General features: G+C 42.1%; 2 protein-coding genes across 7 annotated transcripts in view; both read right to left on the reverse strand.

The window, feature by feature from the left end:
- Positions 1-2,198: 2,198 nt before the first annotated feature.
- On the reverse strand, positions 2,199-3,973 carry LOC118228490 (interleukin-17C-like). The gene is made up of 3 exons (XM_035420042.1): positions 3,680-3,973; positions 3,228-3,499; positions 2,199-2,782 (listed from the first exon to the last, which is right to left on the reverse strand). Exons 1-3 carry the CDS (start codon positions 3,764-3,766, stop codon positions 2,536-2,538), a joined length of 606 nt encoding a protein of 201 aa, XP_035275933.1. The 5' UTR covers positions 3,767-3,973; the 3' UTR covers positions 2,199-2,535.
- Positions 3,974-14,155: 10,182 nt separating this feature from the next.
- The window catches only part of zc3h18 (zinc finger CCCH-type containing 18), a 55,986-nt gene continuing 45,523 nt past the window's right edge, over positions 14,156-24,618 (reverse strand). For 3 of the 6 annotated variants that reach the window (XM_035418623.1, XM_035418622.1, XM_035418621.1), the window contains exons 13-19: positions 23,553-23,681; positions 22,443-22,451; positions 20,437-20,633; positions 19,221-19,420; positions 18,495-18,594; positions 14,775-14,868; positions 14,156-14,405 (exon numbers count right to left, since the gene is read on the reverse strand). In XM_035418623.1, the coding sequence (XP_035274514.1) occupies positions 14,183-14,405; positions 14,775-14,868; positions 18,495-18,594; positions 19,221-19,420; positions 20,437-20,633; positions 22,443-22,451; positions 23,553-23,681 (952 nt within the window). In that variant the 3' untranslated portion in view covers positions 14,156-14,182. The remainder of the gene's footprint in view (positions 14,406-14,774; positions 14,869-18,494; positions 18,595-19,220; positions 19,421-20,436; positions 20,634-22,442; positions 22,452-23,552; positions 23,682-24,618) is intronic. The other 3 variants (XM_035418625.1, XM_035418624.1, XM_035418626.1) reach the window with 3 other exon arrangements.

Genomic DNA, 24,618 nt, shown 5'->3' on the forward strand with positions numbered 1-24,618 from the left:
AGGGACTGGTCTGAAAATTTGCTGGCAGATGGAACGGTGTCGGTGAAGATGGGAGAGCTTCCTTCTAACCAGGCCACGTGCCAGTCCAGCTTCTGCTGTACAGGATAGTGTAGAAGTGCTCTCTGTTAAACTCCAGCACTTATTAGACAGTGACCAATAATATTTCACAAAGCGCTTTAGGAGTACACTTTCACACGCAGGGAGGAGGTGTGTCATTGGTCTGGCATGCAGTTCAATGTGGCAAGAGGTGGCAGCCCCAATAGGAGACTTGGTTCGCTTCCCGAGTATCAGGCAGGGTGAGAACCGCAGTTATGGCTAGCCAGGAAACGGCACCTTTGGTGACGGCCAGGGAGGGGTCCCTATCAGTAACAGGGTTTTGCCAGGAGGATAACATGATTAGCCAGGAGGATAACATTAAAGGGGGTGTCCTGGTTGCAGTGGGATCAATGCCTGTCCTGAGTGCACAACAAGTACATCGTCTTTCCTACTCATGCCATGTTTGGATCCTGCAGTTGCAGGATCCACAAATTTCAGTATATCATTGCCGATAGCCATAAGCAAGTATAAGCCTTCTCCTAGGCACAGTGTACACATTACATTACATTACATTACAGGCATTTAGCAGACACTCTTATCCAGAGCGACGTACAACAAGTGCATCAGTTCAAGGTGCAGAGGTGCAGAAAAACACACTAGAGTGAAGTAAAGATCGTAGTGCCAGAAGTGACCACATAGATCAGGACTCCAACCCTGTAGGGTAACCTGTTCAGCAAATAAACAAAACAATCCTGCCAAGTACAAAACTAGCACTGAAATCACATTTGCCTAATCAGTAGGAGTGTGTGTGCTGTGCACCCCCACCCTCCCCCCAGCCAGGACAAGCCCAGTCATCATCACTGAGACCCAGTCATCATCACTGAGAGCCACAGCAGTTTGGACAAACTCCACCACGTTGTGAGGGGCAAGCTTTCTACACAGTACTATTTCACAGTACACAGTTCAGATGGTTAATTTGACTGTGGCAAAGTGCATATGGTCTCTACTACTGGGCTGATATGTACTGTGTTAGAGTTGAATGAACACTTGACAATTTACTGTGTGCCTGCTTGGCAGCAATTTTGAATGACACCTAAAACGTTTAACTGCATTAAGCATTCAGGCTCCTCCCTTTTATACAGGATCTATCTTAGTTGCTCCTGATGTCACCATCAACACCAATGTGTGAAGCTCTATCCATTGAATAATAGATCAAGACAATTGATCAAGACAATAGGATGCACCTGAGCTCAAATTTGAGTGTCATAGCAAATATTCTGAATATTTATGTATATGTGATACTTCAGTTTTTTATTTTTAATAAATTAGCAAATATTTCTAAACCTGTTTTTGCTTTGTCATTATGGGGTATTGTGTGTAGATTGATGAGAATAAAAAAGAATTAAACCCATTTTAAATTAAGGCTGTAACGTAGAAAAAATGTGGAAAAAAAGTGAAGGGGTCTGAATATTTTTTCCGAAGGTACTGTATGTTGAGTGAAAGGCAGAAATACATCATGGACAGGTCATCAATCCATCACAGGGCCCACACACACCATTCACTCACGCAGCCCTTGCAGACATGGGGAGAACATGCTAACTCCATACAGAAAGGCCCCTGGATTCATTACCATCTTGTTATGATGTGACATGCTGCCCCCAGGTAGCTTTCCCCAATGCAAAATACTGAATCTCTCTACTGCCTTCTATTGCTTTATATTCCCCAATAACAGTGGTGGCAAAATCATAGGAACTCCAGCATCATTAAGTTGAAAATAAATCGCAAAATAAGTTAATGTAAAGATAAAATACATTTTAATAAAATGTTGATGCTGTTGCACAGAGATACATAAAAAAAATTAAATACAATTTTAAACAAGGGACAGCTTGTTTAAATTAGCTTGCTAATAAGGTACCACAAAATATATGTTTTATTTTATTCAATTATTGCAACACATTTTTCTACAGAATGTAATCTCAACCATCAAATCATTATTTAGAATGACAATTATTAAAATTTCAAAAACAATCCTACATCAAATTTGTTCAGCAAACACATTTGAATATTTTTTTTTAAATAAATAAATTAAAAAAATAAAACACACCGTTAAAAAAATAAATAAAGTCAACTGGAGATCTAGTCTTTGTTTCAGATCCACATTTTAAGATATTACGTCCAAGTCAATAAATAATAAAATTGTCACAATTAAAATCATTTCGGCCATGTCAGAATCAGCACCCTTGCCTACTACTCAGTATATTTGCCGTATACAACTTGCATGCAATATATATACTCAGTAGGTACGTACGCTGACAACGTTACACCACGTTAGGCAATTACGCCATCATTTCATCACATGTAAAACCACGTTTTACGTTTTTCGTTCGCTTATTGTATAAGCAAAACAGTGTTATATATTAAAATAACGTTGGTGCATTTTAAAACAAACACAACATAATGTGAGAAAAGTCTCTACAAGTTATTTCAGTATAGAAACATCTAAGAGAGGTTAGGGAAACTCTTTGGTATAACGCAAGTGCATGCAATAGGCACGGTCACAGTGCAGACTCCGAATGTGTACATTGTCTCGTTGTGTGGACATACGACCTTTTTCAAGACCCGCATACTGGTATACACCGGCATAGAGTTGTACGACCTGTTCTCTATTCCGTTAATGATACATCCTTCACAGAGGCATTCGGCTACAGAAATGTTGACAGGGTACCTTTCCTCATCATGGTTATTACTGTGGGGGAAAGAACAGTAATTAATGATGATGATGATGATTATTATTATTATTTTATTATTATTATTATTATTATTATTATTATTATTATTATTGAGCAGAATAGGTTAATGCTTCAACTAAGCTGTCAACGTGATGAGAAGTGTGTGATGAAAGGATAAAAGACAGGAATGAAAGCTTTACAGGAAATTTAGAAATAATAATTATTATTATTATAATAATAATAATAATAATTATTATTATTATTATTATTATTATTGCAATGAACCAGAGTGTACAAAATGTAACACTTGTGATTCAGAAATCCGTCCCCCATCATCAAGCCACGCAAGCAAACATCGCAATAATAGTTCCAAATTATTTGCACTATTAAATACATTTCAAATTGTAGTAGCATACAGGCGATTGCCTCAAAATTGCCGAGATGATTCATCTAACTACTTACCGGAACCACCAGGGGGAGACCGAACGTTCGTTGTCTTTCCCTGAAGAATCGTTGGAACATTCAGGCTTTGGTCGCGATTCGTTCGGACTCAGAACTTGCTCTGCCACATTGCACAAAGGATGCAGGTGAGTTTTCTTCAACAGACGCTTGGTGAGCTTCGTCAAGGCGACATCTTTATTGAAACACCTGTGCTCTTTATTGCGAGCTTCTGAGAATCCAGGAAAAGTCATGAAGTATAGATATATAACCGACAATATCAACCGTGGCAAGACCTGCAGTAAACAGATAAACAAAATTAATACTCTGGTCTCAAATTATATGGCTCGGATACGTTATAATTTATAGTACCGTTAATAAATTAATAAATACATTTCCACGTGGAATCGACTATGCTGTTTTCAACATAAAAAATAATTAAATGTAATGTGAACAGAAGTTTTATTCTGACTTACCCTCATCCTCTTGAACAAGTCAAGGAAACTTTTCACGTTTTGCTGTATACAACCGTTAAGGCAGGTGTGTCGCTCCTTCTGTGCCATATTCCGACTGACTTCAATATATAGCGGCTGCCGCCTGCGCTTGGGGAAACCCGACAATATAGAAGGAAATGGGAATGAACACAATTAGTTCCGCGCTTCCTTTTCCCAAAGTGCACAGCCAGATACCATAGTTACCCTCGTAGATGCAGGACATAGGTTCCCGCCTTAGGGCGGCTCTATCTTGAGGCGAGTTGAGTTGCATTAGTTATAGGCTACGCTTATACGTATCTGGCACATTTATTTATTTATTTAATCTCAGAATTTCAAACTAGTCTGTTAGATTTATTGTACTAGATTACACATTGGATTTAGTTATGTAAATATGTAAATGAAGGTTTATATTCTTTGAACTTTTATGAGTAAAACCAAGATTAAGCGACCTTTTGAAAAGACCACTGAATTGGTTCGATATTGTTTCCACCAAGGATTAGCCAGCAAAGACTGGCGCAACTACTCCGTTATAACTGGCATCCCATTTCAAATGATCTTCTATGAGATTACCTCTGATGAAGGGAAACAACACAGAAAATATGTTTTCAAAGATTAATAAGTAATCAATTGAATCAAATTACATAACGTATAATAGTGTAATTATTATAATTGTTGTAATAATAATAATAACAATTATTATTATTATTATTATTATTATTATTATTATGCATAATACTAAGGTTTAAATAAGCTCTAGTACATTTTACTCTTTTTGAGTACATCTGAGCACTCTCTTGGACTCATAAAGTTAACAATCATCATATTTCTGTTCATAGAGAGGATTTTTACTAAATGAGGTTCAATAGTGCTTGGCTAAACAGCACGTACTAATCAGAAGACACATACTATTGCTGTAGGCAGGCAGTGGTGAACTTGAAAAAAAGTCCACTGTAGGAATTAAAAATTAGCACAAATTAGCAAATTGCTGAAAATGTGCTTTGGAAATTGTTGTTCAGATTGTTTAATTTGGCATTCAGAGACTTGATTTAGTGCTGAACAACACAACAGAAAGTGACTTAATCCCTGAAGAAGAAATACAATTGTGATTAGCTGAAGACCTTGCCCAGCAGATCAACTTTACATCTACAAAAAAAAAAAACTGCATAAATACTGCAAAGCCAGATGGCTGCTTCTGTTTTAAAATAAAATAGTCACGGTGTTCAACCAGGAAGACTTTTTACTTCATAGTTTACCTCATCCTATAAATTTTACCCAGAACACCCACAAGTAAAAAGAGAATTTAATCATACAACAGAGGCATATACATGTAAATTGTCAAGCAATTCATGCAGATAAAGTAGTTTATCTTCAGCCATCCAATGTGTTCTGGACATTGAGATTAGTACACAGTAAAATTGCCAGTGTTAATTCAACTATTAAGAAATAAAATATGGTCCCCATTGGAGCTGAATTAACACAGTTAGACACGCTGCATTTTTTGCAATACATTTTTACCACTCTGAAAATAACATTCCCCCTGGGATTTTAACTTTAGGAACAGTTATTCCCAGGTATCAGACCCCAATCATGCTGCAAAGTTTTAAAGTTAACCACATTACTACAGCATGTAAGAAATGTTCTGTCTTTTGTTTTACTTGCTTTATTTATCTTTTCTGTTTTATCCCCTTTTATTTATGTATCCCTTTTTTGTAATATACCTCCATGATGGTACTGTGTAGCCTCCATTCACAAAAATGGATGTTTTTTTGGCAGGAGAGTGGTGCACTTGAAGGTGGTGCAGGTTCAAGTGCAGTTTAAAACATAGTCTGCATTTATATATCACGTGTATATATCGGTATTTAAATATAAGTGAAACAGTAGTGGCATTAATCTTTTAATCTGCACAGGGCATTCATTTTGTATTTCAGCTTGTCTGGTGGCAATGCCAAGTTGCTTGTGAGTCTCACCCAGTTCTTCCTCTTGGTATCCTCTACTCTACACTCTACTCTACTCTCTCTCTCTCTCTCTCAACAGAAACTCAAGCGGATGCTGATGATGCAGATAAAAAAGACTTGTGAACAAACATCATCCTGATTCTCTTTTTCTATCAGACTATCAATTTTCAGTTTTTTTTTTTTTGTTTTTTTTTTGCAGGTAGTGGGTGGTGTGTGGGATAGGGGTTTTGGGAGACTCAAGTAAACAGTCATGCATCCATGACTGGAAAACATAAACACGCTGAACTCACACCTTCCGGCTTCCCTGTTCAACTCCCCACCCACGCCTATCCACCTCCACATGCACACGTCGGGTAGAGCGGCAAATAGATGTCACATCCGCATAAACAGACAATGTCTTATTATTCAACACATCTCTGCATTTTCTAAGCTCTCTCAGAATAAAGGTGCAACCCTATCCTATATAGGTGGTACCTTATCCTAGCTGCAATACATAATTCATTTGTACTTCCCTGCTTGGAAAAGGTACTTACAGTTAAGGCCAAAAGTTTACATACACCTAGGCTAAAGATATTCAAACTCAGTTTTTCACAACTCTGCACATTTCATGTTACCATACATTTCTTTTGGAAAGCCAATTAGGGCATCTACTTTGTTCACATCAGCATCTGTACAAACAATAGTATGCAAATATAAAAATCTTGGGACCACACAGACACTGCATCGTTCTGGAAGGAGGCACAAATGAACCCCCAGGGCTGAACAAACTTTGGTCCGAAAGGTTCAACTGAACCCCAAGACAACTACATTACATTACATTACATTTATTTGGCAGACGCTTTTATCCAAAGCGACAAAAAGTGCATTTCATGGTCATAGACAACTACCAAACACAGGTTCAGTAAGATACAATACTTATTTTCTATCTAGAAACACTGAAGCAACACCTCAAGGCATCAACTAGAAAGGTTCCAACAGGGTCTTCCAGCAGAACAGTGATCCTAAGCATACCCCCGAAGTTGAAACAAAATGGCTTAAAGACAACAAAGTGAAAGTATTGGAGTGGCCATCACAAAGCCCTGACCTGAATCCCATAGAAAATGTGTGGAATAAACAGAAAAGGTGTCTGAGCAAGAAGGCCCACAAACCTGACTGAGTTACTCCAGTTCTGTCAGGAGGAATGGGAAAAAATTCCGACAAAGTATTGTGAGAAGCTTGTGGAAGGCTACCCCTAACGTTTGACTCAAGTTAAGCAATTAAAAGGCAATACCACCAAATACTAACAAAGTGTATGTAAACCTTTGACCCACTGAAACCCACTTTGGCCTCAACTGTATTAGCACCCAAATAGACCATTATTTTACTTCCAACATCTGGCAAAAAATTTGTTTTTTAGTGAACAAAAATGTACCTCCACTGTACCTATATTTCTGAGAGTGTGTTTGGCATTCAGATCTAAACCAACCAAGAAGCTCAGTAATGATGGACAGGGTTAGCTGCATCTGAAAAAGCAGAATTTCCTGAAAAGCTTCCATTCCTGTCTTCTATCCTTTCACCACACACTTTTCATCACTTTCACAGCTTAGTTGAAGTATTAACCTATTCTGCTCTATAATAATAATAATAATAATAATAATAAAATAATTATTATAATCATCATCATCATTACAGCAACAATGCAATGCTTGTTTATTCAATGGTTTGTCGGAACAAAAAGATTCAACTTATCTGCACTGCAAAATCTGAGGTTTTTTGTGTGTGTTAGTGTTGTTTTTACATCGGTCTCATTCTTGTACAATATTCAGGTGTATTCTGTTAAGTACAAGTGCAACTGCAGTGCCTAGCATGGGAGCTGAATGTGTCACTTAAACCACAATGATACACTAATCCACTCAACTCATTCTGACTTCAGTGGAATTGTGATGTCACTGAAGTTCAAATGTCAGTAAATCAAATACACACTGCTGAAAGTGCTGACAGCTTGTCACGGAAATGAACTCAACAAGCCAGAACCTGCATGCATGCAAGATACATTTAAGGAAAATCTTCTGAAAGAACGTCAACATTTGAAACAACATTAACTGGCTGTAACAAAAACTGGCATACACAGTCCCCTGCAGTCACCCCCGTTGCTTGAGCTAGAGAACAAGTGCAGTGTTAAATGTGTGGTTGCAAAGCACTGTTCCAATGCTGATAGAGCAACTGTACAGACTACAGTGCGACACCAATTTGTAAATACATTTGCATGCCACTTCTGGTTACAACATATCACCCCTGGCACAAGACCTAACAGATTTGCTAAACATTTCAAATGTTCAAATGTAAACAAAATGTCAAGGCATCGATAAATGTTGTGTTTCTGGAATGCACCCTTAGCTACCAATTTCAGCATTTAGGACTCAGGTAGGAATTGTTCTCACACAGCCAATCAACCAATCAATCAACTAGGTGTATGTAATATAGCTCCTGTACAGCTACAGGTATGAACAGTTTTTTTATGCATTTGCACATATGAATTACATATCTAATACAGGCCAGGTACCTGTACCTAATCCGTTTATAGAGATATTTTCTATGTACATTTTAGCTTACTTTTCGTCTGCCCCCATTTACAGACTTTCACTTAACAGTTCAATAGATGCTCATTTCACCTGGATCAAAAAACAAAATCCACAGAGGTCTGTAGGACTCAGTAGGGGAGGTCCATGGGTAAACTGTACAGACTCCTTAGCCACATTTCAACAATCAAGCCAGCCCAGTTAGGCCAAATGAGGACCGTCATGCATAAAGTCTTATGCTAAAAACTTCTGTATTCAGGAAACATACCCTACATACAAACGGGTGACAAGTGAAAGGAAACACCAGCATAAAGTGTCTTAGTAAGGTGATGGGCCACCACAAGCCACCAGAACAGCTTCAATGTGCCTTGGCATAGATTCTACAAAGCCTCTGAAACTCTGCTGGAGGGATGGAACACCATTCTTCCAAAAGATATTCGATCATTTGGTGTTTTGATGGTGGTGGAGAGCGCTGTCTAACACATAAATCCAAAATCTCCTATAGGCATTCAACTGGGTTGAGATCCGGTGGCTGTGAAGACCACAGCATATAATTCATGTCATTTTAATATTCATCAAACTATTCAGTGACCTCTTGTATCCTGTGGATGGGGATATTGTCATCCTGGAGACACCACTCCCATCAGATTAGAAATGTTTCATCATAGGATAAAGGTGATCACTCAGAATAACTTTGTATTAATTTGCAGTTACCCTTCACTCTAAGGGGATCAGTGGACCGAAACCATGCCAGTAAAATGCCCCCCACAGCATAACAGCACCACCAGACCCCCACACTGTAGGGGTCAAGCATTGTGGCCTGTACCATTCGCTTGGTGTACGCCACACATGCGCTCGCCCACTTGTCGAGAATATGGTAAAGGATAACTCTTTTGACTGTATCACCTATTTCCATCTCTGTAGATCAGTGCCTATGCTTTTTGCACCACTGAACTGAAATGTGCATTTGTCAAGGGGTTTATGCACTGTAACCCTACTATAATATCCCCTCTCTATGTAGTTGTTGACAGACTATTCTTGCTGACAGTCTGCTTACGTCCTGAATTGATATTCACAGTCACTCGAGAAAGAGTTTCTCTTCTGTTTTTCCTTACAGCATCACAGCCATCGAATGTGAGCTTTCGATCACAATTTCCAACCATATTTGCCGATGCCTTTCCCACAGATGTAAATGCAGACGTCACTTTAGTCACTATTCCTATTGCAACACTCGTCAGTTGAGCAGGCTTTGTGACCCAAACTCCTGCCAAAGTCGATTTCACGTATTGTGGCATTCTAAAATGTCACCTGAAATATTTGCAGTGTGAACCTCAGCAACAAGGCACGCTATAACCGTAAAAAATGCATGAAGCAACATTCTTCCATTCACATTTTCTTTCGCTCACTTTCACAACTGTCCTGGATCACCCCCTTGAAGCCTCTGGTTTATTAGCTTCGCAGGGACATAAGAACGCGCGCTCAGCATGTCCAACTGCGCCGTGCGTTTGCATGGCATTGGCCCGCCATTGTCATTTGCGTTGGGTATGTTTTGGGCCTTAGACTGCCAGCTAGTTTCTTGACTCCAGGTGGGTGCCAGCTCCACTCTAAATCCATCCCTTGCAAGCCTCCTTGATGCTGATGTCATACATGACAGCCACAAACGTCATGTATGTTGATCCCCACATAACAACTACCTTTGGCCATTATTTGGCCAGTTTACACAGACTGGCCAGATGACTACTAAAAGGATCATAAGTGCCAAAATGCATGGGTTTGAGGCACTGGGGAACTGCACAACAAACAGAACCAATAAAAGATATAGGGTGCAATAATAAAGTGATGGCATCAATTATTCAACAATCACAACATGATGAACTCATGACAGACTCACAAGATGGATCAAGTTAGAATTTGCCCATGGCAGAGTTTAGGGGGTTGTGGCTTAACATTTTAAATGATTTAAAATTTGTTCAGCACGGAAGCAAACTCAGTTGGTAGACCAGTTTCCCTACACCTCTGAGATCTACAATCTTGACAAACTCCACAACGGTGTGAATGAACAAAAATCGAGTGGATTAATCATGGAGTTTCTGGTGCGGCTTTAATACAGCTTCATACTATTCCAGGAGGCTGTATTGGTTTCATAATTAACATACAGTGCCTTCGGAAAGTATTCAGACCCACTTTTTACACATTTTGTTATGTTACAGCCTTATTATAATATGGATTAAATTCATTTTTATTCTCATCAATCTACACACGATATCGCATAATGACAAAGCAAAAATAGGTTTTTAGACATTTGTGAAAATGTATTAAAAATAAAAAACGGAACTTTGTTGAGGCACCTTTGGCAGCGATTACAGCATTGAGTCTTCTTGGCTGTGTGCTTAGGGTCGTTGTCCTGTTGGAAGGTGAACCTTCGTCCCAGTCTGAGGTCCTGAGCGCTCTGGCACAAGTTTTCATCAAGGATCTCTCTCTTCTTTGCTCCGTTCATCTTTACCTCTATCTTGAATAGTCTCCCAGTTCCTGCTGCTGAAAAACATCCCCACAGCATGATGCTGCCACCACCATGCTTCACTGTGGTTTCATCACACAAGAAAATCTTGTTTCTCAGTATTTGGGTGCCTTTTGGCAAACTCCAAGCGGGCTGCCATGTGCCTTTTACTGAGGAGTGGTTTTCGTCTGGCCACTCTACCATAAAGGCATGGTTGGTGGAGTGCTGAAGAGATGGTTGCCCTCTAGAAGGTTTTCCCATATCTACAGAGGAACTCTGTCAGAGTGGCGACTGGATTCTTGGTCACCCTCCCTGACTAAGGCCCCCCTCCACCGTGTGCTCAGTTTGGCCGGGCAGCGGTTCAGAGTCCTGGTGGTTCCAAACCTCTTCCATTTAAGCATTATGGAGGCCACTGTGTTCTTCAGGACCTTCAATGCTACAGAAAACGTTTGGTACCCTTCCCCAGATCTGTACCTCAACACAATCCTGTCTCGGAGGTCTACGGACAATTCCTTCGACTTCATGGCTTGGTCTTTGCTCTGACATGCACTGACAACTGTGGGACCTTATATAAACAGGTGTGTGCTTTTCCAAATCATGTCCAATCAATTGAATTTACCACAGGTGGACTCCAATCAAGTTGTAGAAACATCTCAAGTATGGAAACAGGATGCACCTCAGCTCAATTTTGAGTGTCATAGCAAAGGGTCTGAATCCTTATGTAAATGTGATATTGCAGTTTTTTTATTTTTAATAAATTTGCTAACATTTCTAAAAATCTATTTTCTTTTTATTACGGGGTATTGTTTGTAGATTGGTGAGAATAAAAATGAATTTCATACATTTCATAATAAGGCTGTAACGTAACAAAATGTGGAAAAAGTGAAGGGGTCTGAATACTTTCCGAAGGCACTGTAATTAAATTGGCTCAATCATGTATGTGATACAGTATTTTAGCTACATTTACTGATAAGCTCATGGTTGCTTGTGTCCTTGCACAAAACATTTTTTTCCATCTTATTTTTAAGCGAACCAGCGTTGGTTAATACCACCCATTTTCAGTTCCAGGGTATATAGATCAAGGAAAATTAATAGAAACTAAAACAAATGGATAAGGCCCTCCAAGAAGAGGATTCTGCACCCGCTACACAATTACCTCTTTTAACTATGCTGAGAGGGTTATTCAACTGAGCCAGGCTAACAGGAGGAAACAAAAATCTGCATATACAGCCATTAAGGAATGGGGTTCCTCACTCCTGGATTACAGGGTACAGGAGAAAAGCACTTCAGAGGAACACCCATAGCGGCTTACTACGTACTTATGCATACAGACTGAGCAAAGGCTATTTTAAGACTCAACCAAAAAAATGTATCACGTCCGCCATTTTATTTCTGCAGCTGTGATCCTTACAGACAGGGATGGCCTGTTTTCTGTGTTTGTAAGGTTTAGGTAGGGGAAGGAAAAGGAACTCTTTTCCAATAGGGCCCACCTACAAGCATCATCTTTGTTTCCATCAGTTACCCTGCTTGATAAGTCAATAAGCTGTAAACACCAACGCCAGGTCACTGGAACATTCCACCACAAGGTTTATACAGGGACACAAAATAGGCTTCTGTTTGTCATTAATGTACGCATTCAGAAAAGAAGCGAAGCTAAATGAGTTATATACATAAGCAAATAAGATAACATAGAGGAAATGGCTAGTATTGGTAAACCACAAAGGAATATGCAGCAACATCTAAATCAGGCTGCATGCAATTAAACATGCAGCAAAATCTACATCATACAGGATGCAATCAAACATGAGGCAAAATCAAAACGTAGAATGCAACCAAACATTAAGCAAAATCAAAATCATATAGAATGCAAACAAACATGTAGCAAAATCAAAATCATGCATGACAGCCATGTCTACAGAATGTCAGTGACACCAGTGTTCCAAAATACTAACACTGATAAATGCTTGAAAAATAAATAATACTTTGTCTGGGAGGTTACATTTGTAAAATAAAACTAGCATGTTGGACACAAGATGCTAAATACATTTATATAAATTGCTTTCAGTTGCTGGTCATGTGACTAGTCACATGATTCACCACAGGTCAGGACTGATCACCAGAGGGTGCTTCCAACTAAATAAACTAAATAAATTCAACTGTGTAATACCAAAATAAATTGTGACCAAGACGAGAAAATTTTGCATAATTGGGGTGAAGTTGACAGTGCACAGAGCAGACATGAGATAACCGGATAACCAGACATAATCATTCGGGTTTGTTATTTTTGATAAGCTCATTTGACACCCAATTCTAAATGAATTCTCTCAATATTCAAGACAAAATCATACCCTTAAATTCTCTTTTTGTTTTGTTACATCCCTCAGAATAGGTGTGAATTCCAAAAATCCAGAAACGAGCCCGTGAAAGACGTTTTTGACTTACAACACAAATTCATAACTTCTGCTGGAAAAAATGTTCCAGACACAGAAAATAAAGAAAAAACATGTTTCTTTATCAAAATAGTTTATTCAGTTGCTTTTCCTGTCACAAAAGTAAGACACAATTCCTCCCTTTCTGCAGGAAATCTCACACGCAACCTCCCACCGTATGTGTCAACTAAAACTGGGGGAAATAAAATAGACAGACCTTTTTAATTACGAAGAGCTGAGGGGGGGGAGAAAAAAAAAAACGAAAACGCTGCAGATATTTAAAAAAAGGCATACTTCACATCACAGGAATTTGTTCGCTATAATTTTACACTTGAAGAAATCTCTGTTTCTCCCATGTTTGCTATAATTGTACACATTAAGAAATCCAACACAGCTGAAAAACACTAAATGCAGGTACTAAGATTAGTCGTGTGCACTGGTAAAGAGGGGACCTTCATAAACAAAGGGGTCCCGAGAGGCGGGGTAGGGTCTTTCTTTCCAGAGAGGTTTTTCCAGAGTCTGTTCTCCGAACAGAAAACCAGTTTCCAGAAACTCCATAGTCACAGACCCGAGAGGGGGGGAGGGGAGTCTCATCAACACAGTTCGAGACGCCAAAAATGTAAAGCATTCAGAGAAAGAGATGGCGAGAATGCATTAAAGGTATCATGTTTCATTGAGACAATTCATTGGTGAGGGTGTGTGTATGTGTGTGTGTGTGTGTGTGTGTGTGTGTGTGTGTGTGTGTGTGTGTGGGTGGGTGCACGCAGGTGTGCGTTTGTGGGGGTGCAGGAGGATGTAGAATCTTTCTAGCACAGAAAGAGCTGGGTTGGGGGGGGCAAGGTTTTCCTGTCCAATCAGAATGAAAGGGGTTGGGGGAGGAGCCATGCCCTGCTGCCACTTTTTCTATTTCGTTTCACTCGCATATAAAAAAAATCTGACGGCCTCTCTCTGAGGGCAAAGCGAGCCCTGACGTTTCCCGGTCGAGCGTGGCGACCGCATCTCCCCCCCCCCCCCCCCATCCCCCCATTCCCCCCCCGTGTCGTCCCCTATTTCCCGGGGATCTTGGCCCTTTTGCGGGCGATGGCGTCCTCCACGGCCTTCAGCTGTTTCAGGAGCTCCTCACGCCGCGACAGCGTGCTGCTCGGCTTGCCCGATTTGGGCGGGGTCGGCCCGCTGGAGCCCGATCCTGGCCCCGCCCCCGCTGGCTTGCCAGATGACGCTCCAGGTCCCTTCCCAGAGGATTTGGGGGGCGGAGAAAGCGGCCGTTTCCTGCAGAGGGAAAAACATTCCCAGCTTTACTCTTTCCCTAGCGATGAGAGCGTGGAACGGAGCACAGGGATAACAGAGTTCCCATTGGGATTTCTGCATTTCAGAGGTCACCAGGGATTATCGATAATGCAAACTAAAGCAAATACCTATTTGCGTGATTGACAACCCAAGAAGCCAATGTCTAAGAGGCCAATAAGTGTTTAGTAATAGCCTTGGGGCAAACAGACAGAAATTCTGAATACAGTATGTCCCAAAAACATGATTTGTCTTTGGTGAAGCAACACAGTGAAAGACTGAAATCTTACAGCTAGTTCAGGGTAACAGTGGTAAGGGAAACTCTCCAGCATGAGGGTGTAATTTTGGCATTACCTCTCTGGTTGTGGGAGCATGGGGCGTGGCCCAGGGCCTCGGGGGCGGTCCAGTCTGGGAGAGAGGGGCGGTCTTAGCATCCTCCTGTCCCGACCTGTGAGTGACAGAGGGAAGCATCTTAGCAGTTGTGCCACGTCCCCAGACAGACTGCAGAAAGGAGCTGGCCCGATTCAGTCTACAAACAGATGCACACACTCTAGGGACGTCCCAATTCCATCCCTGGATCTGTATCGGCTTCCGATAAGTATAATATAATATGGTATTATTTTTATTATTTTCAGTGTCGTTTTGGCTAAGAAACGTCTGGCACTTAATATACATTTTAATTCTCACCTGTAGCGAAGCTCCGTACTTTCCGACTCAAACTGAACGCCAAACTGAACCTGCCATCATGGCCGCAAACAAGCACTATCCATTAGCCGTCACAAATGAGGCTAGGTGTTTATGAAATGAGCTGCTACAGGTCTGCTACGATGTCTGCTGAGCAAAACTTTTACAAAGAGGAAGCCGAAATCAGTCCTACGGCAAGCGACAAGGCCAAAAAAATAACTGGATAACTGAGTTCATTGTGTTGGATGACCAACCATTCTTGGAGATCGAGAATGGGGTTTTAGTTCACTTGACAACACAAGAAACTGAGAACATAAATGACAAGGCCCAGTACAATTCTGAGAGAATGGAACTCTGAACATTGCCATAGCAATGGACACAATCACATCATCATGTTAGAAAAAACCAGACAAGTTTTGGAGCCTGGACCAGTTCTCTCGTTTACACACACACACACACACACACACACACACAGACAGCTCTCAATGGTTTTTAATGTTTTAATTGATTTTAGTCATTAGTTTTTTCTGTTGTTGTTTTTTTACAATAAAAGCCTGTCTGAATCTATGCACTGCTTGTAGTTTTTACTGAAACTGATGATGGCAAGTGCCCAGACAAAGCTGAAATGTTATTTTGTAATTTGCCCCCATTTATGTTGAAATACACCTGGATTCTAAGTCAGTGGGGGGGAGGGGGGGGGGATTACGCCCTTAAATGTAATTTTCCTACACTGTTTACAATAGACGTCACTTTCCTATACAAGAAAACAAAGCAGATGGAACCCACATAAGTAAACAAAGATCTGTCTGTGCGAGTGCGCTTCTGTGTGTGGGTGGGTGATGAGAGTTTATCTGAGTGCCAGTCTCTGCAAGAATATTAGGTATCTGTGTGTGTGTGTGTGTGTGCATGTGTCTAAGAGATGCATATGCACTAGCGTGTGTGCCCCTATGTCCACGGTGCACAGGTGTATTATCCACCCGAGCAATTTTATTCAAACCTAATGCGGGACTTTAAAACCCGAGATTAATGATTGAAACGTTTTATAGAACGGCTCTGATGTAGATGTAAATGCAAATGCAGGCCAAACATTCTGGTCAATTAATCATTACCCCAGCCTTGTGCTAAACTACACAGACAACCATAAGGTTAAGTTCCTTTTAACCATAAGTTCTTTTTTTCTGGGGGGGGGGGGGGGGGGGGGTGGGCTTAAAGATGCAACAGATCCATTGTGGCACTCTGTACTCTCTGGAGAGCATTTCAAGTAATAATAATGTGGTTGGGAATTCAATACATATTAAGTTTACAGAAGCCTTTTCCCCGTTCCACAGCCTCTTATCGCTCGGTCCGCCGTGCGCCTGGGCACAAAACAACATGACAGACAACCCCGAAACGCTTTTCAAAACACCGGCACGCTTCGACGCGCAACGTGGCTGGCTGTCAAACGGCCCGCCTTTGTTCCTTCGCGTCGGCGGCACGGCGGAGGAACGCGGAAAAGCCGCCGGTTAACGTCCGCGCGCGTCGTGCCGTGACGTCGCCTCAGGTCATCCTGGGGAATGTTCCAGAAGGGGCAGTGCAGACGCTCAGCCCCCCAGGCTGCGTAAACCCCAGTACCTGTAACTTTCACGATGGGCGAGTTTGAAAAGGCAAACGTTCATCAGAATATTTCTACCATTTCGATATAATTGATGTCGAGCAGTGTGAAAGAATTACTGTGTTTAGTAAGTGCATCTTTGGGGTAGGAGTGTGTGATCTTGGTGAGTGTGACAATCTTGGCTCCTGTACATGCTATCAGAGTTGTATTAGCCTGTGAAAAAGGGCTAGTGTACCCAGACTTTTGGTTCCAATGTATATTAGGCCACTTAGTTTTAAAGGCATACTATGCAGGATTTATTTTTAAACCTTTGCTGTCATTCTCAACAAACAAGTTTCCTCCTCCGTCTGCAACCCCTCCCACTAACCACCGAGTACCCGACTGAGTCACTGATTTGCAAATTCATTAGAAACTACTGGCAAATTTCTCCCACTAATTACTTGGACCGGACACCACATCTGTCCGGTCGAGACCGTAAACCAAACATGTACAACTAATTAGAAAACCGGACATTCCGGTCAAAAACTGCACGCCTGGCAATCCTAACTAGAGAGCTAAAGGTAATGTTACTTACATGTCAATCAGAAAGCAAGACTCTGCATTGCTTTCCTATCTTTGGCGAACAGCTGACACCACACCACAGAGGAAAAGCAATTCCAAGGTTAATTCTAGTTCTTGAACGAGCCCCGTCAGCTTGTCTTTTTGCTTCGCTGTATCTGTGTCACCGCAGCGGCTAGTTAGCCAGCAACAAACACTCCACTGAGATCTGATCCCAAACCACAGGCTCTGTAACCACACTCACTCCTCCCCAGACAGACAAGAGTGCCACATCCAGGTCCCAAACACATTTTAGAATAACAAACATAGGTAAAGGTGCACAAATTCAACAAGAGTGCTTAAAGACGGAGATCGCCAGTGCATCATAATATGCCTTAGCATTTTATAATATTTTCAAGGTAAAAATCCTGCACAGAATGCCATTAAATAAAAACTAATTTGACTTTTAGTAGTGCCCTGCACATTAATTTATTACGTGCAAAGTGATTAGTCTATTATGTGTACACAAATAGCCTACTGCTAGAAAAAACACTCATCCACATGAACTTGTTTACTTAACTGAAACGAGTGATAACTTATTAGTTAGCCAAATACTGTATGTTTATACATAACTAATTTTAGAGGAGGCCTACTGCCATTCGTTTCCAAATGTTTAGGGATAGTTCCAGTTGATGCAGACTTCTGTTAAATTTAATTTGTGATAACGCTATTAGCAATAGGTTGCGTTAGCCTAGTACTCCAACTAGACAAGTTATTATAAGCAGTGCTGTCGTTATACCAAACGGGAGTGAATCGGAACGCGTGTTCCGGTTCAGTTTTTTCCTTCAGTGCAGCACTCTTGCCAATCGCAATGTTTTTAAGTCACAAGTTATGGTCATAAGTGTAAACTTGTATGGTTTTGAATGCACACCAGCCCACTCAGCCAACGACTAGTAAGCAACCATTCGCTAATTCAATTTTAAGTCTTACATTACCTAAATTAGACCGCAGAACAAACAAGAAACAATGTAAGGAATATAATACTACTCAGGCAAACATGGTGCAAGAATGTGCCATTTCATTTTACCGTCTATTATTTAACAAAGTAGCCAGCCCAACCTGTCTTACATAGGAAATAACATGCATGCAACACATATTTCAACTACAAGAACTTTAAATATTTTCCATAGGCAGAAGCCCAACAGGTCCCATACAATCAAGCGAGTTTGGGGTGGTTCCTGGCCCAGAGCCCTAGCGCTTACCTCTCTCAGGTGACATAGCTGTCCTCTTGGTGGGTGGAGACATGGGCCGGTCCTTGTCAGACGGCAGGTATCTCTTCCTGTTTCCACGGTCTGTCTGCTGCTTAGGAAATGTATGCAAAATACCACTGTAAAATGTTTGCACAAACCAAACAAACAAGCACCTTAAATAAACCAGCAATTATCTATGCGAAAGTTTATTTAAGTTTTAACCGAAATGCTCAATCTGGCCGTATGCACACACACAAAAATGTAACCAAACGAGAAACTACAGCCAGACCAGGAAGTAACCGTGCTAACTCATTTTGGCATGTCTTCCCATATACTCCAAAAGTTTACTTAAAAGGGGGGAGACTGTTGGCAGGTTCTAGGTCTATAGTTTTCTCTAACTTCCTAGTTTCCTGAAAAGTGGTGTGATTTTCAAGACATATTTTTTTGATTAATCAGCAAATACAATTTTTCAGAACCTAAATGTCTCTAATTTTGCTAATCAGTATTTTGTTTGAGTGCTGAATGCGCTCTCCTGTTATAAACTGTCAAAGACTGTGGAAGCTCTTGGTGTGTGTGCGAGCTTATGACTGGCTCTGTATGTGACAAATCAATACTTTCTCCTTAATCACAAAAAATCTGGTAATATTACATCTCTGATGAAAGGGTGTGAAATCATCCCCCCAATAGACCAACAGGAGTGCTGGCCAAACCTCCAAGCACAACCGTCCGTCCAATCACCTTGTGGAGCAGAGTGAGCTTGATGTCCTTGTGAGAGCCATAGCCTCCAGGGGGTCCCATGGGGGGTGTGTGCAGGGGGTGGCCCTTACTGCCTGGCCCCATTCTCTGTGAAGATGAGGTGGAGATTTTGGGGGGCGGGGCAGATGGGTCCGGCTTTCTGCGGTCATCTTTGAATGGCTCATCCTTTTTTGTTGGCTTTCCTGTAAAGGACCACAACACAAGCAAAGTTCAAGCACAACACAACCACAGCTCAACCACAACATAAGAACCACAGAATAATCATTGTTGACCGACACTGTTTTCAAATCCCCCAAGTCATGTTCACAGCTAACTGCTCCCACGTAACAGGTACTACTGAACTTCAAATTGAATGTTTTATTTAGTTTGCAAGCAGAGGCAGAAACCCCAGGCTCAGAGAGTAAATGTCCTTTCCAATATTTCGTTCAAATCACCTGGATTTGCTAATTAGCACAATTCTTTAGGTATAACCGATTAGTGAAATCAGCTGGCTGAGTTCATGGGTGGAAGAAACACATGGCAAGACTTTTACTTTAAGACTTTCGACCCCTGTATACAAGTGATTCCAATTTTCACGAAAACGCGGAGAGAAATTTTCAACACAGATATGTAGATTACACCTGTCGATCAGTTTTAAATATTTTATCTTAAAAATTAAATGCAGCAAGCAAATGATTGTCGACTGACTTGTTCTCCGTGTCTTTCCCAGCAAATGCTATTTGTTGTTTGTTCACTGCACACTACATTTTCAGACTGTTAACATTTGTGGAAAACAGAAAAAAGTCAGAATTTTTCCTCACTGGAGACTTCTGCTCTTATCACAACACGAATCCCAGGCCTACAAAGTGGTCAGTACAAAAATGTGATTTTTACTAAATACTTTTCCATATTATTAAAAGAAATACTAATTTTCACACCATAAAAGTTTCTGAGGACCACAAGTATTTGGCTTTATTGCAGAACCTTCTCCTCCACTTCAGCTTTGGAGGCATGTCCAATTTACGCATTTAGCGAACGCTTCGACACCACAGTGACTTCAAATAAGTGCATTTATTGATGAAACCACCATAAGGAACTAGCGACGGTGTGCTTACAGCACGCCAAAATCAGCTTCTGGCTGAGATGTGTGGCTGGTGTGAAAACATCCATTTTTGGATTCATCAGGAAAAAGCTTGCGCGGACAGGGAGGCCGTGCTACCTTTGTCCTTGTTGGGCCCCCTCTCGCGAGGCGGGGCCTTGTCCTTGCGGGCGTGGCCAGGCGTGGGCGAGCGCGAGCTGGCGGAGGACACGGGACTGGCCAGGTCGGCGTACATGTCGTCCGAGTCGGCGCTCCGCCTGGAGCTGGTGCTGGAGGAGGCCGAGGACACCGAGGAGACACTGCTCACGCTCAGGGACCTGGGGAGAGAAGGGGAGGCGCTGAGTCACTCATGTCATATAGCATACAATCACAGTATACACATACAGGCGCGCGCGCACACACACACACAGGCACACACACACGCACCCACATATAACCGCACGCACACACACACATACACACACACACACACACAGGCACACACACACACACACACACACAACCACACACGCACACACAGTGAGTTCCATAATGTTTGGGACAAGGACAGTCATCTTCATCTTCCTATTTGTTTTGGGGGCTTGTTGCCTTAAAGGATAATGCCAGTAATTTTTATTTTTTTCAGCATCGTCAATATATTCTGTGAAAATACCTAAACTGAAAATATTTCTGTTCTCCAAGTGCATAATTGTTCATTTAGATGGGGACTATTTTCTCTGTGTCGGTGCGGCACATTTGTACACATTCGATGCGGTAGTGAATAGGCAAGCCGAGGGAAGCCACGTCTCGCAGGCAGTATATTTACAGTAGTAGCCACATAGCCACAAGCTGTGTACTGGAAATTCTGCACATTAGTACACACAACAGCATGCAATTCCCGAGCATGTGCACTGCCTCTCTTACTGTCACTCTACTTGAAAAGGAACTACTTTCACATTTGGAAAAAGTAATCGTTTATAAAGTTGTTCCAATTAAAAAGTACGACGGCCAAGTTCTTGGTAATGATGAATTATGCTGACCAAAGCAGGAGATATGTCTCTGTTATTTTTAATAAGATTGTTTTAATACTACTTTGGAAAACACTTGAGTTCTATGACTTCAGTTCCTTTTGGCCTCCACGCTTTGCTCATGTCATCACTCAGATACAATCTTGGTCTCATCTGTCCGTAAGACCCTTTTTCCAGAACTCCGCAGGCGCTTTTAAGTACTTAGCAAACTGCAGCCTGGCTAATCTGTTTTTGTGGCTAACTAGTGGTTTGCATGTTGCAGTGTAGCCTCTGTAGTTCTGCAGGCAGAAGACAGACACATTCATGTCTGCGTCCTGAAAAGTCTTTCTATTCTGTCAGTTGGGTGTTTGTGGGTTTTTCGTCATTATGGCGAGAAGTCTTCAGTCAACATCTGTAGAGGTCTACCTTGGCTTACCAGGCCCTTAGGTGATTACTGAACTCACCAGAGCTCTTTAGTCTTAACAAGGTTTGGCCTACAGTACATCTCCGTTTTTTCCTTATTTCTCAGCCTTCCTTAACTTTCACTGGCACAACTCTGATGACAAACCCCAATATCAGACTCCGAAGACAATCAAAAGCCTAGAATCAAAGATAGATACTGAATGCCCTTATACCTGCACCAAGGAAGCAACCAAACACACCCGACTCATCAGAAAGACCTGTGAAGCCATTTGTCCAAAGCATTATTTTGCCCGAAAATGTGGTGCTACGTATAAGAAGTGCTGTCATTTCTACATGGTGAAACCAGTGTATAAAAATACCCTTAAATGAAAGCTCAGAATCAGCACTTACCACATTTGAATTGTTTGAAGACAAATGTAATCAATTAAGCATGTATGTACATGCGTACATGTACACACATACACATACACATGCAGTCACGCACACACAGAAGAACACAATCCACGCAGTAGAACACAGGTATTATTAAAAGGGAACGGAAAAACTCATTTTACACGACAGGAATTTTCTGTTGCAAATTTTGCAACAAAACATTAACTTGCATGAGAAATCCCCAATGCATAATGAGAGACCAATTTCATGGTGTTCACTATCATAACAGCAATTAGAACAAAAGATACTGCGGAGGCCAGGTGTGGAGAGGTGATGACTAGGTACCTGGATTTTCTGCGGTGTCCACCGGTAGTTCAAAAGCATGGGGAAGGGGGGAAAAAAACAACATAAAACTTGAGTGAGTAAACATTTCAGTCTGACACATACACAATTCATTTACAGCCAGCAGGAAGCCAGGAGACAAAGTTTCCGACAGGTTAGAGGAAGTGGGGACGTGTCTAGTTCCCCGCTCTTCCTACTGCAGGCTGACGTAAGCCAGCCTCCTGTTTGTAGGTCTGTCGAGTGTGGCCAATAATAGCTGGCCACTGCATCATAGTCATGGGAGGTCAGTATGGTATGACACGCATCAATATGCGCGTGGGGGGGTGGGTGGTCACAATAATAACATTTACTGCTTGGGACCTCGTCGTCATCAGTGTGAATCGACAGTTGGAGTTTTTCATCATTGGCTCTTAAAAAAAATAACGCAGCAGGTACCAGGGCGTGGCACCGCATCATTCTCTAGTGACCCCCGCCAGTGGATCAGACACCCGAACATCCGCCTGTGAAGCAGCAAGTGAAGCGTCTTCCTCTGACTCACGTCTGTGTGAGCCTAATTTGTGAGCTGTGCCGCTGGGCACATCACGCTTGTTTCAAAGGACAGCACATGCTTGTCCGCGCTCTCCAACATAACAGACGACACGGCAATCAGCGCTAACACACCATTGGGTACACCAAATTGGAAGAAAAAGGGGGAAAAGCAGGATAAGCGATATGGGACGGGTACTGAATGACATAAATGAAGGTTGATTGTCGCAGTTATGTTCAACATGAAGAAATATATGAGTCATGAACATTTAAATAAATATTGTCTTTGAGAGAAGTTCCACAGAAGCTGGGTGGAATGTATTTCCACCACCTTCACAGGAAGTGAGGTCAGAGCCTCGCAGGGAGTGGGCCAGGGACATGGGCGCAGGATGAGAGGGTCTTCTCTGACCAACACGGGCTTATGTCTGTCTGTCTTCACCTGGTTCTCCCCTCATCACTTCTCCCAAATTCCCAGAATGCATGGACAAAAAAAAAAGTATTTTCCCATCGCAATAGTGCCATAGGACTTCCATGTTTCTGCCCACTTCTCCCAGAGTTTTGGCCCCGTCACACCGTGCTGGGACACACCTGGACTTCCTGGAGCCGGAGCGGGAGATGGAGGCGGAGGAGGAGCGCGTTCGGGAGCCGGAGGGGGAGCGGGAGCTGGAGCCGCTGTAGCTGCTGGCGCTGCCGCTCATGCTGCCGCTGACCGTTCGCCTGGGAGAGGGACAGAGAGCGAGCAGGGAGCGGCGGTTACCGCAGCGCTAACCGCCTCTCGCGTCGTCACCGCTTTTCGGTTATTAAGCCCCCCAGCACCGGTTCTGCAGCGACCCTCAAAACAACACCGAACCAAAATGGCGTGCAAGCCCAGCAGCACTACCGCAGAGATGTGCACGTTAACAGCTGGATGGAGACGTGCAGTCCAAATACACAACTGTCGTCAGTACAAACAGCATCATTAAAAGCCATCGCTGAGTTCCCTTACATGCTAACTAACATCTGTCGCGCGACTGAATCACTCCGTTAACTGCGCTAGCGTTAGTATGGCATTAACAGACACAGACGGCCTACTTGTCCAAGTTATATGAACATGTTCACAGTACCAAGTAAATATTAAACAGCAAATAAGAAATACAAATACAGCTTTCCCGGTCGTTATTGTGGAAAAAATACATTTTCTGTGACCACCCCGTCCCATTTAATAGCACACTTGACGTACACTAAATGACCAACAGTATCTGGAAACCCCGTGGCCTGGGGCTGTTTTTCATGGTTTGCACTAGGCCCCTTAGTTCCAGTGAAGGAAAATCTTAATTCTACACCATACAATCACATTCTAGACGATTCTGTGTTTCCCAAACAGTTTGGGGAAGGCCCTTTCCTGTCAAGTGGCCAAATGTCCACTCGCCGACGCCCCCAGCGCCTAGGCCACGCCCACTCAAAGCCTCAAAGGGCAGAGGAATCCCCCTGACGAACAGAGAGCCCTCAATGCAGGAGAATTCAATCCCCCACAATACACTGTACGACGCATAAAAAAACCACCTGATTTACACATTACAAATGACTGCAGGGCAGCACGTTACCTGCAGGTCATCAGGTTCATTTAAACTAGAAGGACGCATACGCATGCGCGAGCATCACACATAAAAGCGGG

Source organism: Anguilla anguilla, chromosome 5 (genome assembly GCF_013347855.1).
Source record: "Anguilla anguilla isolate fAngAng1 chromosome 5, fAngAng1.pri, whole genome shotgun sequence".
Classification (NCBI taxonomy): domain Eukaryota; kingdom Metazoa; phylum Chordata; class Actinopteri; order Anguilliformes; family Anguillidae; genus Anguilla; species Anguilla anguilla.

Bases quoted from the DNA above. Each gene is read 5' to 3' on its own strand.
- LOC118228490 (XM_035420042.1), bottom strand. From the start codon at position 3,766: ATGGCACAGAAGGAGCGACACACCTGCCTTAACGGTTGTATACAGCAA. The intron at 3,500-3,679 runs GTAAGTCAGAAT...TGTTTACTGCAG, and splicing joins ACTTGTTCAAGAGGATGAGG to GTCTTGCCACGGTTGATATT. The intron at 2,783-3,227 runs GTAAGTAGTTAG...TTTCCCCCACAG, and splicing joins GTCTCCCCCTGGTGGTTCCG to TAATAACCATGATGAGGAAA.